The 13,504-nt window shown below is 44.9% G+C and overlaps 1 protein-coding gene across 3 annotated transcripts in view; it reads right to left on the bottom strand.

Moving 5' to 3' along the window:
- Positions 1 to 675: 675 nt before the first annotated feature.
- LOC107392337 (unc-79 homolog, NALCN channel complex subunit) overlaps positions 676 to 13,504 on the bottom strand; it is a 36,534-nt gene continuing 23,705 nt past the window's right edge. Inside the window, exons 31-50 of one of the 3 annotated variants that reach the window (XM_070546759.1) lie at positions 12,181 to 13,428; positions 11,623 to 11,745; positions 10,465 to 10,581; positions 10,266 to 10,371; positions 10,045 to 10,185; positions 9,875 to 9,913; positions 9,635 to 9,747; positions 9,463 to 9,548; positions 8,962 to 9,135; positions 8,621 to 8,689; positions 8,424 to 8,534; positions 5,625 to 5,729; positions 5,464 to 5,541; positions 5,255 to 5,344; positions 5,006 to 5,181; positions 1,865 to 2,048; positions 1,579 to 1,782; positions 1,423 to 1,500; positions 1,301 to 1,342; positions 676 to 1,212 (exon numbers count right to left, since the gene is read on the bottom strand). In XM_070546759.1, coding sequence (XP_070402860.1) covers positions 1,024 to 1,212; positions 1,301 to 1,342; positions 1,423 to 1,500; positions 1,579 to 1,782; positions 1,865 to 2,048; positions 5,006 to 5,181; positions 5,255 to 5,344; positions 5,464 to 5,541; positions 5,625 to 5,729; positions 8,424 to 8,534; positions 8,621 to 8,689; positions 8,962 to 9,135; positions 9,463 to 9,548; positions 9,635 to 9,747; positions 9,875 to 9,913; positions 10,045 to 10,185; positions 10,266 to 10,371; positions 10,465 to 10,581; positions 11,623 to 11,745; positions 12,181 to 13,428 — 3,473 coding nt within the window. In that variant the 3' untranslated portion in view covers positions 676 to 1,023. The remainder of the gene's footprint in view (positions 1,213 to 1,300; positions 1,343 to 1,422; positions 1,501 to 1,578; positions 1,783 to 1,864; positions 2,049 to 5,005; positions 5,182 to 5,254; positions 5,345 to 5,463; positions 5,542 to 5,624; positions 5,730 to 8,423; positions 8,535 to 8,620; positions 8,690 to 8,961; positions 9,136 to 9,462; positions 9,549 to 9,634; positions 9,748 to 9,874; positions 9,914 to 10,044; positions 10,186 to 10,265; positions 10,372 to 10,464; positions 10,582 to 11,622; positions 11,746 to 12,180; positions 13,429 to 13,504) is intronic. The other 2 variants (XM_070546760.1, XM_070546761.1) reach the window with 2 other exon arrangements.

Below are 13,504 nucleotides of genomic sequence, written 5' to 3'. Positions count from 1 at the left end.
GTTCCTTTAGCAGCAGAATACATTCCTATCATTAGATTGAATTCATCTTAAAGCTTGATAATGAAATCTTTGCAGCAGGGAAAACAAAGATTAATGTGCTGCTCAGCTTTCTGGCCCTGCTGTCATGTCATCTGTTATTCTCAGACAAGAGCTTTGTGGTAACAAAGTTAGATCTCACAACAATGCTTAATCACAACAAACCGCATTAGTCCAAAAGGTAATTGTGTTTGCTTGGTATATGCGTGGGCCAATCTGTTTTGTTGCTGCCAAAGAGGAGAAGGGTGGAATAGGTGGAGAGGATGTCGGGGGTTACAACCAAAATAGTCTTGTTTACCTCCAATGTCTGGCTCCATGTTATCGAGTTACAAAGCCGCTGCCGCAACTCAGATTGGCCTCTGATCGATCTGAGCTCTGATGGCAGCAGGCAGCATGACTGACTGTCTGACAAGGATCTAAGACAGCAGCTGGGTAATGCTTGTCATGTCATTTTTCTGCCGTCGTCTGAGCTTTTGGGTTTCTCGCTCAGAGCAGCAGACTTCCAGAGCTGATTTTATCGCACCTGCATTGTGGGAAACCGGACGTTTTCCACATCAGCGAGGACATCAAAGGGCAGAAAATGTCACATTTGAATTTGGAAGGGGTTGGCGACTCGGACAAAATGACAAAGTGTCTCGGTGTTTAGAAAAAAAGTATTTTTATTATACAGCCGGCGGCCGAGGAACTTAAAAAGTGACAGGAGATCGATGTGACAGCGTGAGCGGATAATTTATAAGATTCAACAATCATTTTACACCCTGGCTATGACTGATGTGGGGTAATAGAAAAATCCCCTCAGTCATTTCGTTACCAACACAAGCCTGTAAACACCCGTTTTTTTTATTAGCATAGATTTTCTGTACACGTTATATTAAAGGTGCTGAAAATATTCCAGGTAAAATGACTCCGTCTGTGCAGGAGTCCTTTTGTGAGCACAGAGTTCAGTCAGGGCAGGTGCATGCAGGTGTGCAGTGACCACAGGGGAGGTCACATGGGGTAAAACTGTGAGGCAGCCTCCGACGACTGGATCTCCACCTGAGCCATCTTGAACTGGGTGCACTGGAGCCATTTTCGAAGGGCGAACGGCGGCGCCCCGGACGCCTGACCCTGCAGACACTGGTGGTTGACCCTGTTCTGGATGGCCTGAAGACGCAGCTGCAGTCCTGCAGATAGATGCTGGCAAAGGAAGGAAGAGAATGTCTTACTTTGAAATTATAAAACAGGTTGATGCTCACTTCCTGTTTTGGATTCATTTAAGTCCTACCTTCAGGTTTGACTGAATCATGGGGAGCCACATCGGTATCAACTAAGAGAAAGAGTGAGGATGATTATGATCTAATTAAATGTGAGACTCATAAACAGGAATGGTTGAAGTTAAAAGAAAACCTTGACGAAGATGGTCGAGTTGCATTCCTGCAGAGCTTCCATCAAACTGATGACATGAAGACAAACCATCTCCACCATCTGGGAGACACATCAGAGTCAAATCAACAAGTGCATCAAAAGCAGTTTCCAAGTTTAACAACTAAGTCAAACATTTACCACTTTATTGTGCGCCATGAGCTGCAAGATGCTCGGTGTAACCCGACTCCAGAACTCCAGGCCCGTGAGGATCGCGCTGGACGAAAATTCGGTCTGGTTCTGGTTTTGCAGGGACGGCGCGGCAGCCGCCTGCTCACAGTAGATAGTCCACAGCTGGGCAAACATGAAGGCGTGGAACAGGGAGCACATGTGCAGCACCGACGTCTGAGGACAAAAAAGGCATTACAAAGGCATCTAAACACAGGTGGCTGGAGTTAGCCGTGTAAAGGGACTTGATCGGCCTGACCTTTGACTGCTCTGGGAAGCCAATCAGGATGACAATGAGGTGATCTGCGATGTGTGAGCCGGCATCTAGAGGGATGGGCATGCAGGAGGTGGAGCCTTGGTGCAGAGCGCAGTGCGTCAGGGAGCCCAGCAGCAGCCAGGACAGCTGACGGATGTGGGACACGCACTCGATGAATTCTTTTGGCCTTCACAGACGAACGGGTTGAGATGTTAAATCTGCACAGAATTCCTTCCCAACTATAAAATATGCTTCCTGACAAAAGGAAACTTTACTTGTAACCCTAGTTTTGTTGCAGATCATTCTGATGAGACACGGCTAAGCTGGGCGTGCAGTTTAATATTGGTTCAGTTTACACAAAAGCATATGGAGAACATTATTAGGGTTATTTTTAGACTGTTGGAGAAACATGAAATGACAAGAGGCTGTTGCCAGGGAGTTCTTATCAGTCGCAAATGAGAAACATGAAGCAGCTTGTCCAGGCAGCAGCAGAACCTGGATCTCTATGTTACAAAGTGGCACCAACCATGTGTGAGGACACTACAGCCGTTCCAAAGATGGACTACAGTTGTCTGTTACTCCATTAACTCACCAGCTACATGAGTGTTGATGAGTTTCATACTAGAGAAAACAGGAGATAGAGACAAAGCTTTGGCTCCAACAAACACCAGTTCCATCCCTGATCACTCCACATGCAGCATGTCCTCATTTGCAACCACTTGAGTATGCATGGAGGGGTTATTGAGAGAACACTTTGTAGGACTAAAATAAGGTAAAATACCGCACCAGCAGCAGGCTAAAGGAGAAAATGGTCTCAGATTTGTCATTTCTGTAAAGAAGTTAGCAAACTGTGAAGAAATAATAATGAACAACACAGATTGAGGTTTATTTGACTCAATACAAAGCTTAGAATCCTTGTTTAGTCATTTATTCTGGAAACTGTTCGATAATCAGAGTAATCCATATGCTGATATGCTGATCCGGAGATCTTCCTGGATGACAACTGGTAACGGACTGGATCCAGTGGATGTAGAAGCTTACAAGACTGTACACTTTTAAAAAGCCCAATACTTCTCGCAAGACTTTTTCCTGTACTGCTGATATTTTATTTTTCTTAATAAAAATGCTAACAGGCTATCTTTTAAAGCAATGTTAAAAGTCTCCCTCCTGCTGGTTGAAAGGAGAATCACAACCGTCGTAAACAACCCTGCCGGTGTCGGTACAGGATCGGCTCGGGTGCAGGATCGGCTCGGGGTCCTTCAGCTGCCGATGATGTCACGTTACTGCAAATCTACTCGGCTTTCACACATACGTTTTGGAAGCAGTTTTGTTAATATATTCTTGTTTGTTAACATCTAAATGTTTTCTTTATGATTGTAATTTGTTAATAAAACACCATATTATCTTTGTTTTGTAAAGAATGTGAAACTGCATAAAACCAACATCGGACTGACAAAAAATAGAACAGTTCTTATACGTGAAGCCACATCTGTTTGTATTAATGTGGAGTTCGTCTGTATATTTCCTTAGTTGTTATCTAAATACATTCTTTGACTCAAAATGTTGCTTGGTGTCTTTCAGTAAAGTTCTTATATTTTATTTTGCCCCATTTCATCAACATCAAGAGCTTTTGAGGGTCACCGTTTATCATTTGCTTATATTTTACATTTCCTTTAGAAATTCAAACATATTTTCTCCAAGTGTTGATTTTTGGACTACAGGACTACAACTGCTAAGACTACGACCGCTAATTTGTTCTGACCAATCAAAATCATAACGTGATAACGTAACTTCCGTAAGCTTCAAGTTCAGCCAATCAACTACTTTGATGTCATCGGCAGTCGGAGGACCCCGAGCCGATCCTGCACCCGAGCAAATCCTGTACCTACACCGTAGCCTGCTGGTGCTAGCGCTAACAACAAGCTAACGCTAACATGAGGTAACTGATATTAAAATAATCCAAAAGTAAAAAGATCCACACAAAAATTTATAATTACTTACAAGTCGAGTAGCAACAAAGCCAGATCATCAGTCTGTGATGCCTCCTTTAGCTCTATGAAACTAGTGTAGGCCGTGCCAATGTTCGCTCTGGTTTTAGCTCTTTGCTTCACCTCCAAAGACATTACTCTCTCATTTTTACTTCCAGGCAACACCATAATGTCAAAAAGCTAAAAAAATACAAATGTCTTCTTTTTTTTAAAGGTCAGCGAACTGAAAAAGCTTATTGCTAGCCTTTATATTAGCTACGGATACAGTAAACAGCAGGGGGTTACTAAGTGCTGTCCAATGCTCAGGTTTTTGGCTCAAGAATCACTAAAACAAGTTTGAAAGCAACAGCTAAAGTGTTAAAAATACTGTTGCTTTAAGGGAAAATTATCATCATCTCAGTAGATGCTAGCCTGGCCTACCAGACTCATCCACTGTTTAATTCTGCACAGAGAAGGAATCTGGTAACTCTCCTATTCAAATAACCCCTCCCCGTGAGATTTCTAACCGAGCCAATCAGCGCTGAGTATCATTCGTCACACACCATAACGTCGAGTTTATCGAACATGGCGACTGAAGCAGAGTTCGCTGTGGCTCTTTCCTCTGGTCTAAATAACTTGGACACAACAAGTAGAAGCACTAAAAGCCTTTCTTCTAAAGGAAGATATTTACGCTGTCGCCAGACTCCATTTTTGACTACAACTAAAAAACTACAGTGCCGCGGACGTCACATACAGCGATGCTCACGTTCTCATAAACAGCAAATACAGCGGCGGAGTTCACCGCGGCTCTTTTCTCTGTTCTAAATGACTCAAATGTCTTTAAAACCACAAGTAGAAGTGCTAAAAGCATTTCTTCTAAAAAATAAAAAAATAAAAAAATAAAAGATGTTTGCGCTGTTGCCAGACGCTATGTTTGTACTACAGCTAGAAAACTACAGCGTCGTTCGATACAGTCGGGATTTCCATTTTTTTTCTGATTGGTTACTTTGAGCTGCCTAGTCCCGCCCCTCAAGTGCCTCTGCCTGTGAGTTACCAGACTCATTCTCTATGCAGAATTAAACAGAGGATGCGTCTGGCAGGCCAGGCTAAGTAGATGCATGAATAAGCCATGTTTTATCTTCCCCTACCAAGATTCCTCATCACACTGCTGGCTTACCCTTGCTGCATGGTGGATGGTGGATGGTACAGCCAGGGAAGATAGCGAACCACAGCTTTGTTGTCGCGGTGGTTGCCTTTGCTGATCTCCATGGCTGCAACTTGAGCCAAGCCCACTTTCAGGTTCCCTCCAAACGTATCCTCGTGCAGCGGCTGACAGCAAGCCTTCATATGGCTCTGAATTCAGAGAGGAGAAAGAAGATCGTAATCTTCCATGACATTTCATTCATTCATTCATTGTAGGACTTACTTTCAGTTTAGTTAGTGTGTGCATATCTGCAATGAAGTCCAGGAGCTCACTTGTGTATTGCCTCATGCACTCCATTGCTGCTGTCGTACACTGTTGAAAACACAAAAACAGTTTACTCCTGAGGGAGGAACCAGAGTCTTTCTGCACCTCCAGCTGTTTTATGAGGCTGATCTTAATAAGGCTGTAGCACACAGAGTTTTAAGTCTCACCCCCGGCAGAGTGGAGATCATGTGTTTCTGGATGATGGTGGATTCTGCGAGTCGCGTGCCGATATCTGCACAAACAAACTTCACAACAACCACAACTGAGCCAACATTCCTGATGCATGGATGTGCACAAAGCCAGTTTGAGTAAAGAACGTCCTTGTTACCTGGACCAGCAGTAACAAGTTTGTGTCAGGCAGAGGAGATTTGAACTTGAGAGCCTGCAGAAGCTCCAACACCACAATGCGCGACATGTAGAACTTATCTCGTTCCTGTGTGTGAGGAGAAAGAGAATGGAGTAAATGTAGTGAAACAGCAAGGCTGCCTTTTTCTATTATCACTCTTCCTTACTCATGCTGAGCAGAAAGAGCATCAACTCTGAAGCTTGAATAGAGAGGGAAGGACAGGCAGCGGGAGGGGAGGGAGGGAGGGCAATCAGGGAGACAGAGAATGGTGAAGGCGAGGAGTAGATTTAGGCCAGTCCAGATCTCTCCTCCCAGAGTCCCAAGCAGCTCAGATGAGGCTGTCAGACTGCCTTCTCCCTCCCCGAGGACAGGCTGCTCTCTTTGTTCATCTCTTCCACACAAAACCCAGCTGCCTGTTTACAAACCTCACTGTCATCTCCAGCCTTCCAGTTTGCTTGCCTCTTTCTCTTTGCAGTCGTGTTTGCTTGAGAGAGGCACATGTTCTTCTGCTCATGCAGAATGCAGAGCCTCCGCTGACATTTGTCACCGCGTGGCTCGCCCATGCGCGCACCTGTACACGGCGCTCTCATAATTAAAAGTTAATGAAGCGTGTCCGTTTGGTAAATAGCCAATCAAACGGGCGTTCTTAAGCTACAGACTTAATAAGTGCAGCTCGGGCAAATGGCGCGTGCAGTGACAAAGTCAAAAAGCCGATTCCCGTGAGTCTTGGACACTCTGCTATACAGCATCGTCTTCACTGGTCCAAGGACAAATTGGCCAGATTCAAGATGGATTTGGACCCCACGTGTGACAGATGCAGGACATCGCCAGCAACATTGATTCACATGTTCTTGCTCTGTCCAAAACTGTTAGGATTCTGGAGCTAAATTTTTGGGACCTATTCTAGTATAACAGGACAAACTATACATCCAGACCCTTTTGGGCCATTCCCATCTGTACCTGGCCGGCCCCAGCCCCGCCCGAGTGATTCCTCACTTTCCTCACGTCCCTGCTCTGGAATGCAAACGTGAATGAGAGTCACGTGTTTGGAGAGGGTCTGTAGCTAGGTTTTTTTTTTTGTTTACTTTGTTTAACAAACAATTGTATTATTGCAGAAATCGGCGGGAGAAAATGGTGCTAAGATGTCAGTGATGTCATATATCAGCTACCATTTGAGCCGACCTGTGTTGATCACTAGTTGGTGGCGGTAATGCACCATTCGTTGTTTGCCACCCGCCAATAAAACACTAAAAGAAGAAGAAGAAGACCTGTGTTGATACGTGTGTAGTGTTGTAAACAATGGAGAACTTCGTGGTGTTATTTTTCATGGTTCTGCGCTTGTGGCTCGTTTTGGGGGCCAGACTCCGCGCTAGACAGGCCGAAAGGCGTCGGCTTCGCCAGCTGAGGAGGCACGAGAGGAGGATTAAATCTGCAAAGCGTCGCCGAGTCATACTGGAAGCCATTCTGAAGCAGTACAACACATTACTGCGACTACGACAACGCAGACGACGCATCCTGGTAATTGCTAAAATTCTAATTCTGACGTGCGTGTTTAATACACTTCAAGTTAATAAAATACGTTTCATTTGTTTTAGATGGCTATTTTGGAAGGCTCCGGCCGCAGACGCGGTACTTGATGTCGTTGTTCGGGGTTGTCCCTCCACGATACCTGCTGAGCAGGTCCCACTCAAACATGATCTACTCCTCCCTACTGGCCAGAAGACTGATTCTCACTAAGGACTCTCAACCTCCGACATTTGGCCAGTGGATCAGGAATGTGATGCATCTGATCCATTTATAAAAAAAGAAAGTTTAGTCTTGGTGGATGTGTGGAGGGATTTCATGTTTCTTGGCAACCATTTACAAATTTGGTTTCAAATATGCCAGCTGCAGATGTCTATTTGTAATTGCCCAATGCTGATGTCTAGCCATGGACGTAATTTTCACTTTAGAAGTGGGGGGGACACGGGGGCTGGGGGGTATCTTTACAGTATGTTCTCATGGGAAGCAGGCTTCAACACAAATGGTTGTTTTCTGCTTGGTCCTAGAGCTCAACCAGTGTCAATTTAATATAGTGTAATATTGATTTTGGATGGTAAAAAGTGAAGGGGTCAAAACTTGACTTTGGAAAAAGTGGGGGGGACATGTCCCCCCTGTCCCCCCCCCAAAATTACGTCCATGTGTCTAGCACCCATTAGCCCATTGCTCTGAGGGTGTTTAATGTGTAAGATACGGTTGTATATGTCTGACTCTACTATGTGGTTCTTTAGATGTGAGATCTTGCAACGTGGGGAGGGGGTTGGGAGTTACTAAATGTATCTGTGTGTATACACGACCGTTACAAAACAAAATAAAAAAAAATACTTGGTTTAAAAAAAGCCAATTCCTGAGGCCACCTGAACTAGCTGGAAAGTTGTCACCTTGCTGCAAAACAACAAAAATGCCAAAGCAATCAATCTCTGCAGCTCTGGATTTGGAAATGCGGATATTAAAGAAGCTGAGGAATTAAGGAGAGTGTGGACAAATCAATACCACAGGAGCATAAAGCAAGCAGCGCTGACAGTGGTGGAGCCCCGTTTCCATCTCTGTCACACTAAGCAACACGCCATATTTCCTCGAGCCTTGCACGCAAACAATCATGTTGATCAATACCACCTGATTGCTTACTTACTCATCTGTGACACATGGCTACATTTGAGGGAAGCAGGCAAATACTGCAGATGAGTTTAACCCTTTAAGATTTTAAGGTATTCTTTCCTGCCAAAAACCACGCGAACACACCTTGTTGAAGGCTTTATAACACAGTCCACAGAGCTCTACGAGGTAGGAGAGGCTGAACGTGCCGTACTGGATGACAAAGCTCAGCAGCTTAGAGAAGGGCTCCAGGAGACTCTGGAAAACAAGGAGATTGGAGCATGTCACCTGTCAAAAGTCACAACATGAAAAATGTCTGCTTTGATCAGATCAATTGATCTCACCCGAGTTGCATTTATGGTTGGGATCTTTAGGAGACATATGATCATCCTCAGGCTGGAGTCCATCGGGCACTGTCAAGACACAAAGTATTTCAGTGAACATGATGCTTCAAGGAACCGAAATTATTAAAACAAAAAAAAATCAGCTGATTGCGTGGTCATTCTCCAGGATCTGGTGCACTAATTTGACCTCCAAGGTTTAAAGCATCAGAGTCAAATCAATTACAGTTTTAAGACTCCATATTGAACCAGACAAGGTCACGGCGAGATGCTGTTTCCTTGAGCCGTAATCTCATTAAACCATATCAGACCATGACTGAGTGAGCGGAAGGGTCGGTATCTACCTTCAGAGGAAGCACAGAGGGCAGTTTTGTGAGGAAGGTCTGGAACTGGTTGCAGATGGTTGTCCACAGGTTGCTAGGAGAGTCCATGGGGAGAGCCTCCATGAAGGAGGCAATGTTGTCCAGGCAGTGCAGCATGGTGCCCCCTGCTGGAAGGTTCTTTTTGTTGTTCAGGCCCTGGAGGACATAGAAGCACAACAAGGTTACATAATGGAACTCTGTGCGTGAAGAAATTTCCATTTAACTGATCATTCAGTCCTGATCAATCAGAGTAACAGCACTGAGCACACCAGTAAACGCATGGATGAGCTCGTGCATTAACGGTTTCTTGTCATTTCTATAAATTGTCAGATTAAGTGGCACAGTGGTGCACATTACACAGATTGTATGTGCTTATTTTAAAAGGGTTTATTCTGAGCAGCTTGCTGTTCCAAAGGGTTTGCTTGATAAGAGCTCCCCCTGCTGGTGACATGACTCAACACATGCAAGGAGAAATAATCCTACCTCCAGCAGCATGTTGAGAGCTGCAACGGAGCTCAGTTCATTAAAGTCTATCAAAGAGGTTGCAAGCGTTCGCAGAAAGCTGCCATCTGCAAAATGTTCAGAGTTATTTTCTGCAGAATCGTGTTAAATTTCACTCCTCGTGAGAATAGATATATTTATTTTTAAAGCAGACCTTTGATGTTGCTCTGGAAGAGCTGGGGCAAGATGCCATTAGGGGCCAGCTGGTGAAACACACAACGCAGGAACTGCTTGGCCACACCTGCTACATTCCCTGGGATTAACATGCTGCATAACATCAGAGAGGGCATGTTTGTGTCAGACAGGCAGCCACACATCACATCCATTATTAAACTCATTCACAAGCACCATGAATGTCTGAATGTATTCATGCAACACCTTCAAAGCCTCATACCTCTCTGCTTGTCCGGAAAAATTGCCACTGGATGCGAGCCTGAAAGAAGCCAAAAGCAGATTAGGACTGTGGGATGAATTATGCATGAGTTCTAAGAGCAGGTTACGAAACTTCATTTAACGGTGAAGTGCTGTGTGGATGGAGGGTTTTCAGGAGCTGCCGTCTCGTACCTCCCCACAGACTGCATGATGTCAAGGAGCATCGGAGCAGCCAAATCAGGACTCAGGTGGATGAACATGGAGAGGACGATCACAGCGAGGGCGAGAGTCTCTTCGTCATACTCCTCCAGCACAGCTGCACAGTCCCGACATCTAAAAAAATGATCATTTCTGAGGTCAAATCAGGCATGAAGATGACTCGTTCGCATGCAGCTGCTGAATGACTCATTCACCGATCAGACATAGTGGTAGGCTGCTCGTCGATGAACTCTTCTGGTGCTGGGACAAACATGCTGACTGTGCTCGGCGCTGAAAGGAGACTTGTCTTTGTCGGGCCTACTAAAGACAAATGTGTTTGGTTTTTTTCCCACCATTTTACTGCCTTTTTTCTGCCTTTTTATTCTTGAGCTATTAAGTTTGAGAATGAGCGACCTGTCTCCCAGGTGCAGATGTTGTGCGGTGCACTGGACTGATGCTCCAGCTGTCTCTTCATCAGCTGACTCATCGTTAGAGCGCCCAGAGAGCCTCGCTTCACCTGCCGGTACTGAGCTGAAAGGCAGACACAAACAAACACCTGGGCTTGAGAATGTGCTAAATTAGGGTTAGCTTCATGCAAGAAGCACCTTTTGCATCCTTTTATGTGGGCCTCTATAAACACTCCAAACGTAAAAAAAATCAGTTCATCTGATGTCTGTCCATGTTTGTAAGGAAATATGTGCCTAAAACAAGCTGTTCCAAAAAGCCCCCTTTTGTGACATCAGAAACGGGAAAGTGGAAAGAGCCACCTCTCACGTGCAAGAGAGAGCTGCTGCTGGTGGGACAGCAGTTCTACTCCGAGCCCCTCCCAGATATCGGAGCCTCTCAGCTTATAGCAGCCTGAGTGGGGAGGGGTGGGAGTGGCCAGTTCCAAATTCTTAAAGCGACAGAGCCCTGAAGCCGCTAATTCTGGAAGGTACTAAAATATCAAAAATAAAACAACTGAAACCGCTTCAAGTGAGAGGGATTCTGTGAACTTCATAGTCATGTTTGGTATTGATCTGAAACTGTCCTAAAACGTCCTAATATGTCCCTTTTAAAGGCGTAGTTCACTGAAAACCATTTTAAAATAATTTTTAATTATAATCGGTCACTCTGAGTTTTTCATGCACCTATCTCCTGCATTAGCTTCTGATTGAAAATGGATGGTAAAACACTGGAATTTGAAAATCCTCACATATTTATGTCACACTGTGAATTTGCATTCATGGCCTCTCCCATCTTGGCCTGCGCCCGTCCACAGGAAAGTTATTTTTTGCAGCAAGGAGAAAGAACAGAGAGTCTCTTGGTGATGGTGACTTTGCAACATGGCTGAACGTGTTCTGTTAGCCAATCAGGAGCGAGGTGTGTGCATATCATTAATAATAATAAGTAATCTTGCGGTTTTCAGCCCACCTCTGCAGCAGCAAACTTCTGCATCTCAGAACAGGAGCATCATAGCTTTTTAATGACTCATAAGACATTGATTTACACTAAAGATTGTAACAAATGTGTTGAATAAACAAGTAAACCACACCTTTAAACAAATTAAACATTTCATTTTTCAGTGCGTACAAAAAGGTATTAACATGCTACTTGATACTGAGGAGCGATGACTCGTCTCCGGCACAGCCGCCTCGAGAGTTGGAGCTGAAGCAGATTCTCGCGGCTTTTCCAGCGTAGAGATAACTTTGTGTTCTGCAAAGCAACATGGAGGGGCGTTAAAATGCAGGCAACTCTGTTGGAAATTATTTAATGATAGCTAGTAAATGCTAAAAGATGCACTGTTTTAGAAAGTTTAACGTAAAGTTTAGAGCTGTTTGACAACATTTCTCTGACACTGCATTCCAGTTTGCAGGTGACTTTCAGCGAAATTTACACAGAAATTTAAATATATGCTTAACGCACTTTATAATTAAGTAAAATGTTTCATTATAGGGCCTAAAATTGGTACTTGTGTATTATTTTGGTTACAGCATACCACAGATAGTTTGTTTCTTGTAGAAACACGTTTCCGTTAAATATTAAAGAAAATCCAGAGTAATAATTTAGAGAGAATTATTTCAAATTTGATAGGTTGCGTTTACTTTCATGCATTGCTGTTTTTGTCTTTCGCTTTTCTCTGGTTCTCACCGGCTTCGTTGGCCTCGTCAACGCCCAGCTTGTCAAACGTGTTGAAGGAAATGTCCAGATATTCCCTCTGGATGGCGCTGACCGCTATCTTCCTCTGTTTCCGCCGCCGTGGAACGATCTGGATTTTAAACTCGGCCTCATCGTTATCGTCTGTGTTTTCAGGTTTGGGGTCGATATCTGCTTCGTCCCCCATCTCATCGTCCTCCTCGTCATCCCCATCTTCCTCCTCTTCTTCGTCGTTGTTTTTCTTGCTTTTCTCAGGAGAGGAAGGCGGCTCTGCTTTGTCTTCTGGGATGTCCAGGAAAACAGTCTTGCTGGAGGGACTTGTACCCAGTCCAGTCCCGGGCTTCATGTCCTCGGGGTTGTCATCTAGCGAGGAGTCAGGGACGTGTGGAGTCTTCTTCAGCAGGTCTCTTTTCTGTTTCAAGGTCATGGCGCTTTCATGGCAGATGTTCTCTGGTCGTTCCGGGAAATCTAGGGAGGATCTGGGAGTCATGACTTTGGGTTTCTTTTCAGGAGACTCCTTCTCAACAAGTTCAGGATCCACTTTTTCACCTGAACAGTCCTCCGCACTCACCTGAACCAAAGGAGACAGCCTCAAAGTGTCACTGCTGGCAGGAGAAGCTGAGATCTTGGGACTCCCATTGAACTTGGAGCCTAGGATGGTGTTCAGGTCAAACTCCTCGTCGCTTTCCACGATCCTGAGAGGGGGCAGCGGCTCAAAAACCAAGGAGTCGCTATCAGACATGGAAAGCAGGGAGTGTTTCTCTGGAATTGATGTGCTATCCGAGGAGAGGTCGATGAGATCTTGCTCCTCTTTCTCCTGTGCAGATCCCTCTAAAGATCCCTGATCCAGTTTGTCTTCAAACGTCTCCATGCAGCTGAGTCGGACCTCTGGGATAACAGGTTTGGACGTGTCGGACTGGCCTCCTCGAGAACCCCGTCGATCGACGGGATCCACCCGAACTGAGGAGCCATTAGAGGACCCTTTACATTGCTGCTGGCGGGAGGTGGCGCAGGAAGGGGACAGAACCACCGGGAGAACTTGCATATCACAACGATCGATGCAGGATTTCCTCCGGTGTTCATCCAGACTGAAAAGGATGGAGTCTGTGTTGGAAATGTCTAAAGACTTCTGTTTATGCATGGCCTGCAGTCGCTTCTTCCTGGTGCTCTCCTCCCTCACACAGTGCAGGATGCTGTCCTGCAGGGCGCTTGCTTCCCGGTACTCTGACAGCTCGATTTCACCTGATGGACACAAACAATAATAATAACAGTAAGACTTTATTGCAACAAAAAGCAGAAAAACTGGAGATTTTGAAAA

This window comes from Nothobranchius furzeri, chromosome 18 (genome assembly GCF_043380555.1).
Source record: "Nothobranchius furzeri strain GRZ-AD chromosome 18, NfurGRZ-RIMD1, whole genome shotgun sequence".
Lineage (NCBI taxonomy): Eukaryota > Metazoa > Chordata > Actinopteri > Cyprinodontiformes > Nothobranchiidae > Nothobranchius > Nothobranchius furzeri.
This window is presented reverse-complemented; position numbering and strand designations above follow the sequence as displayed.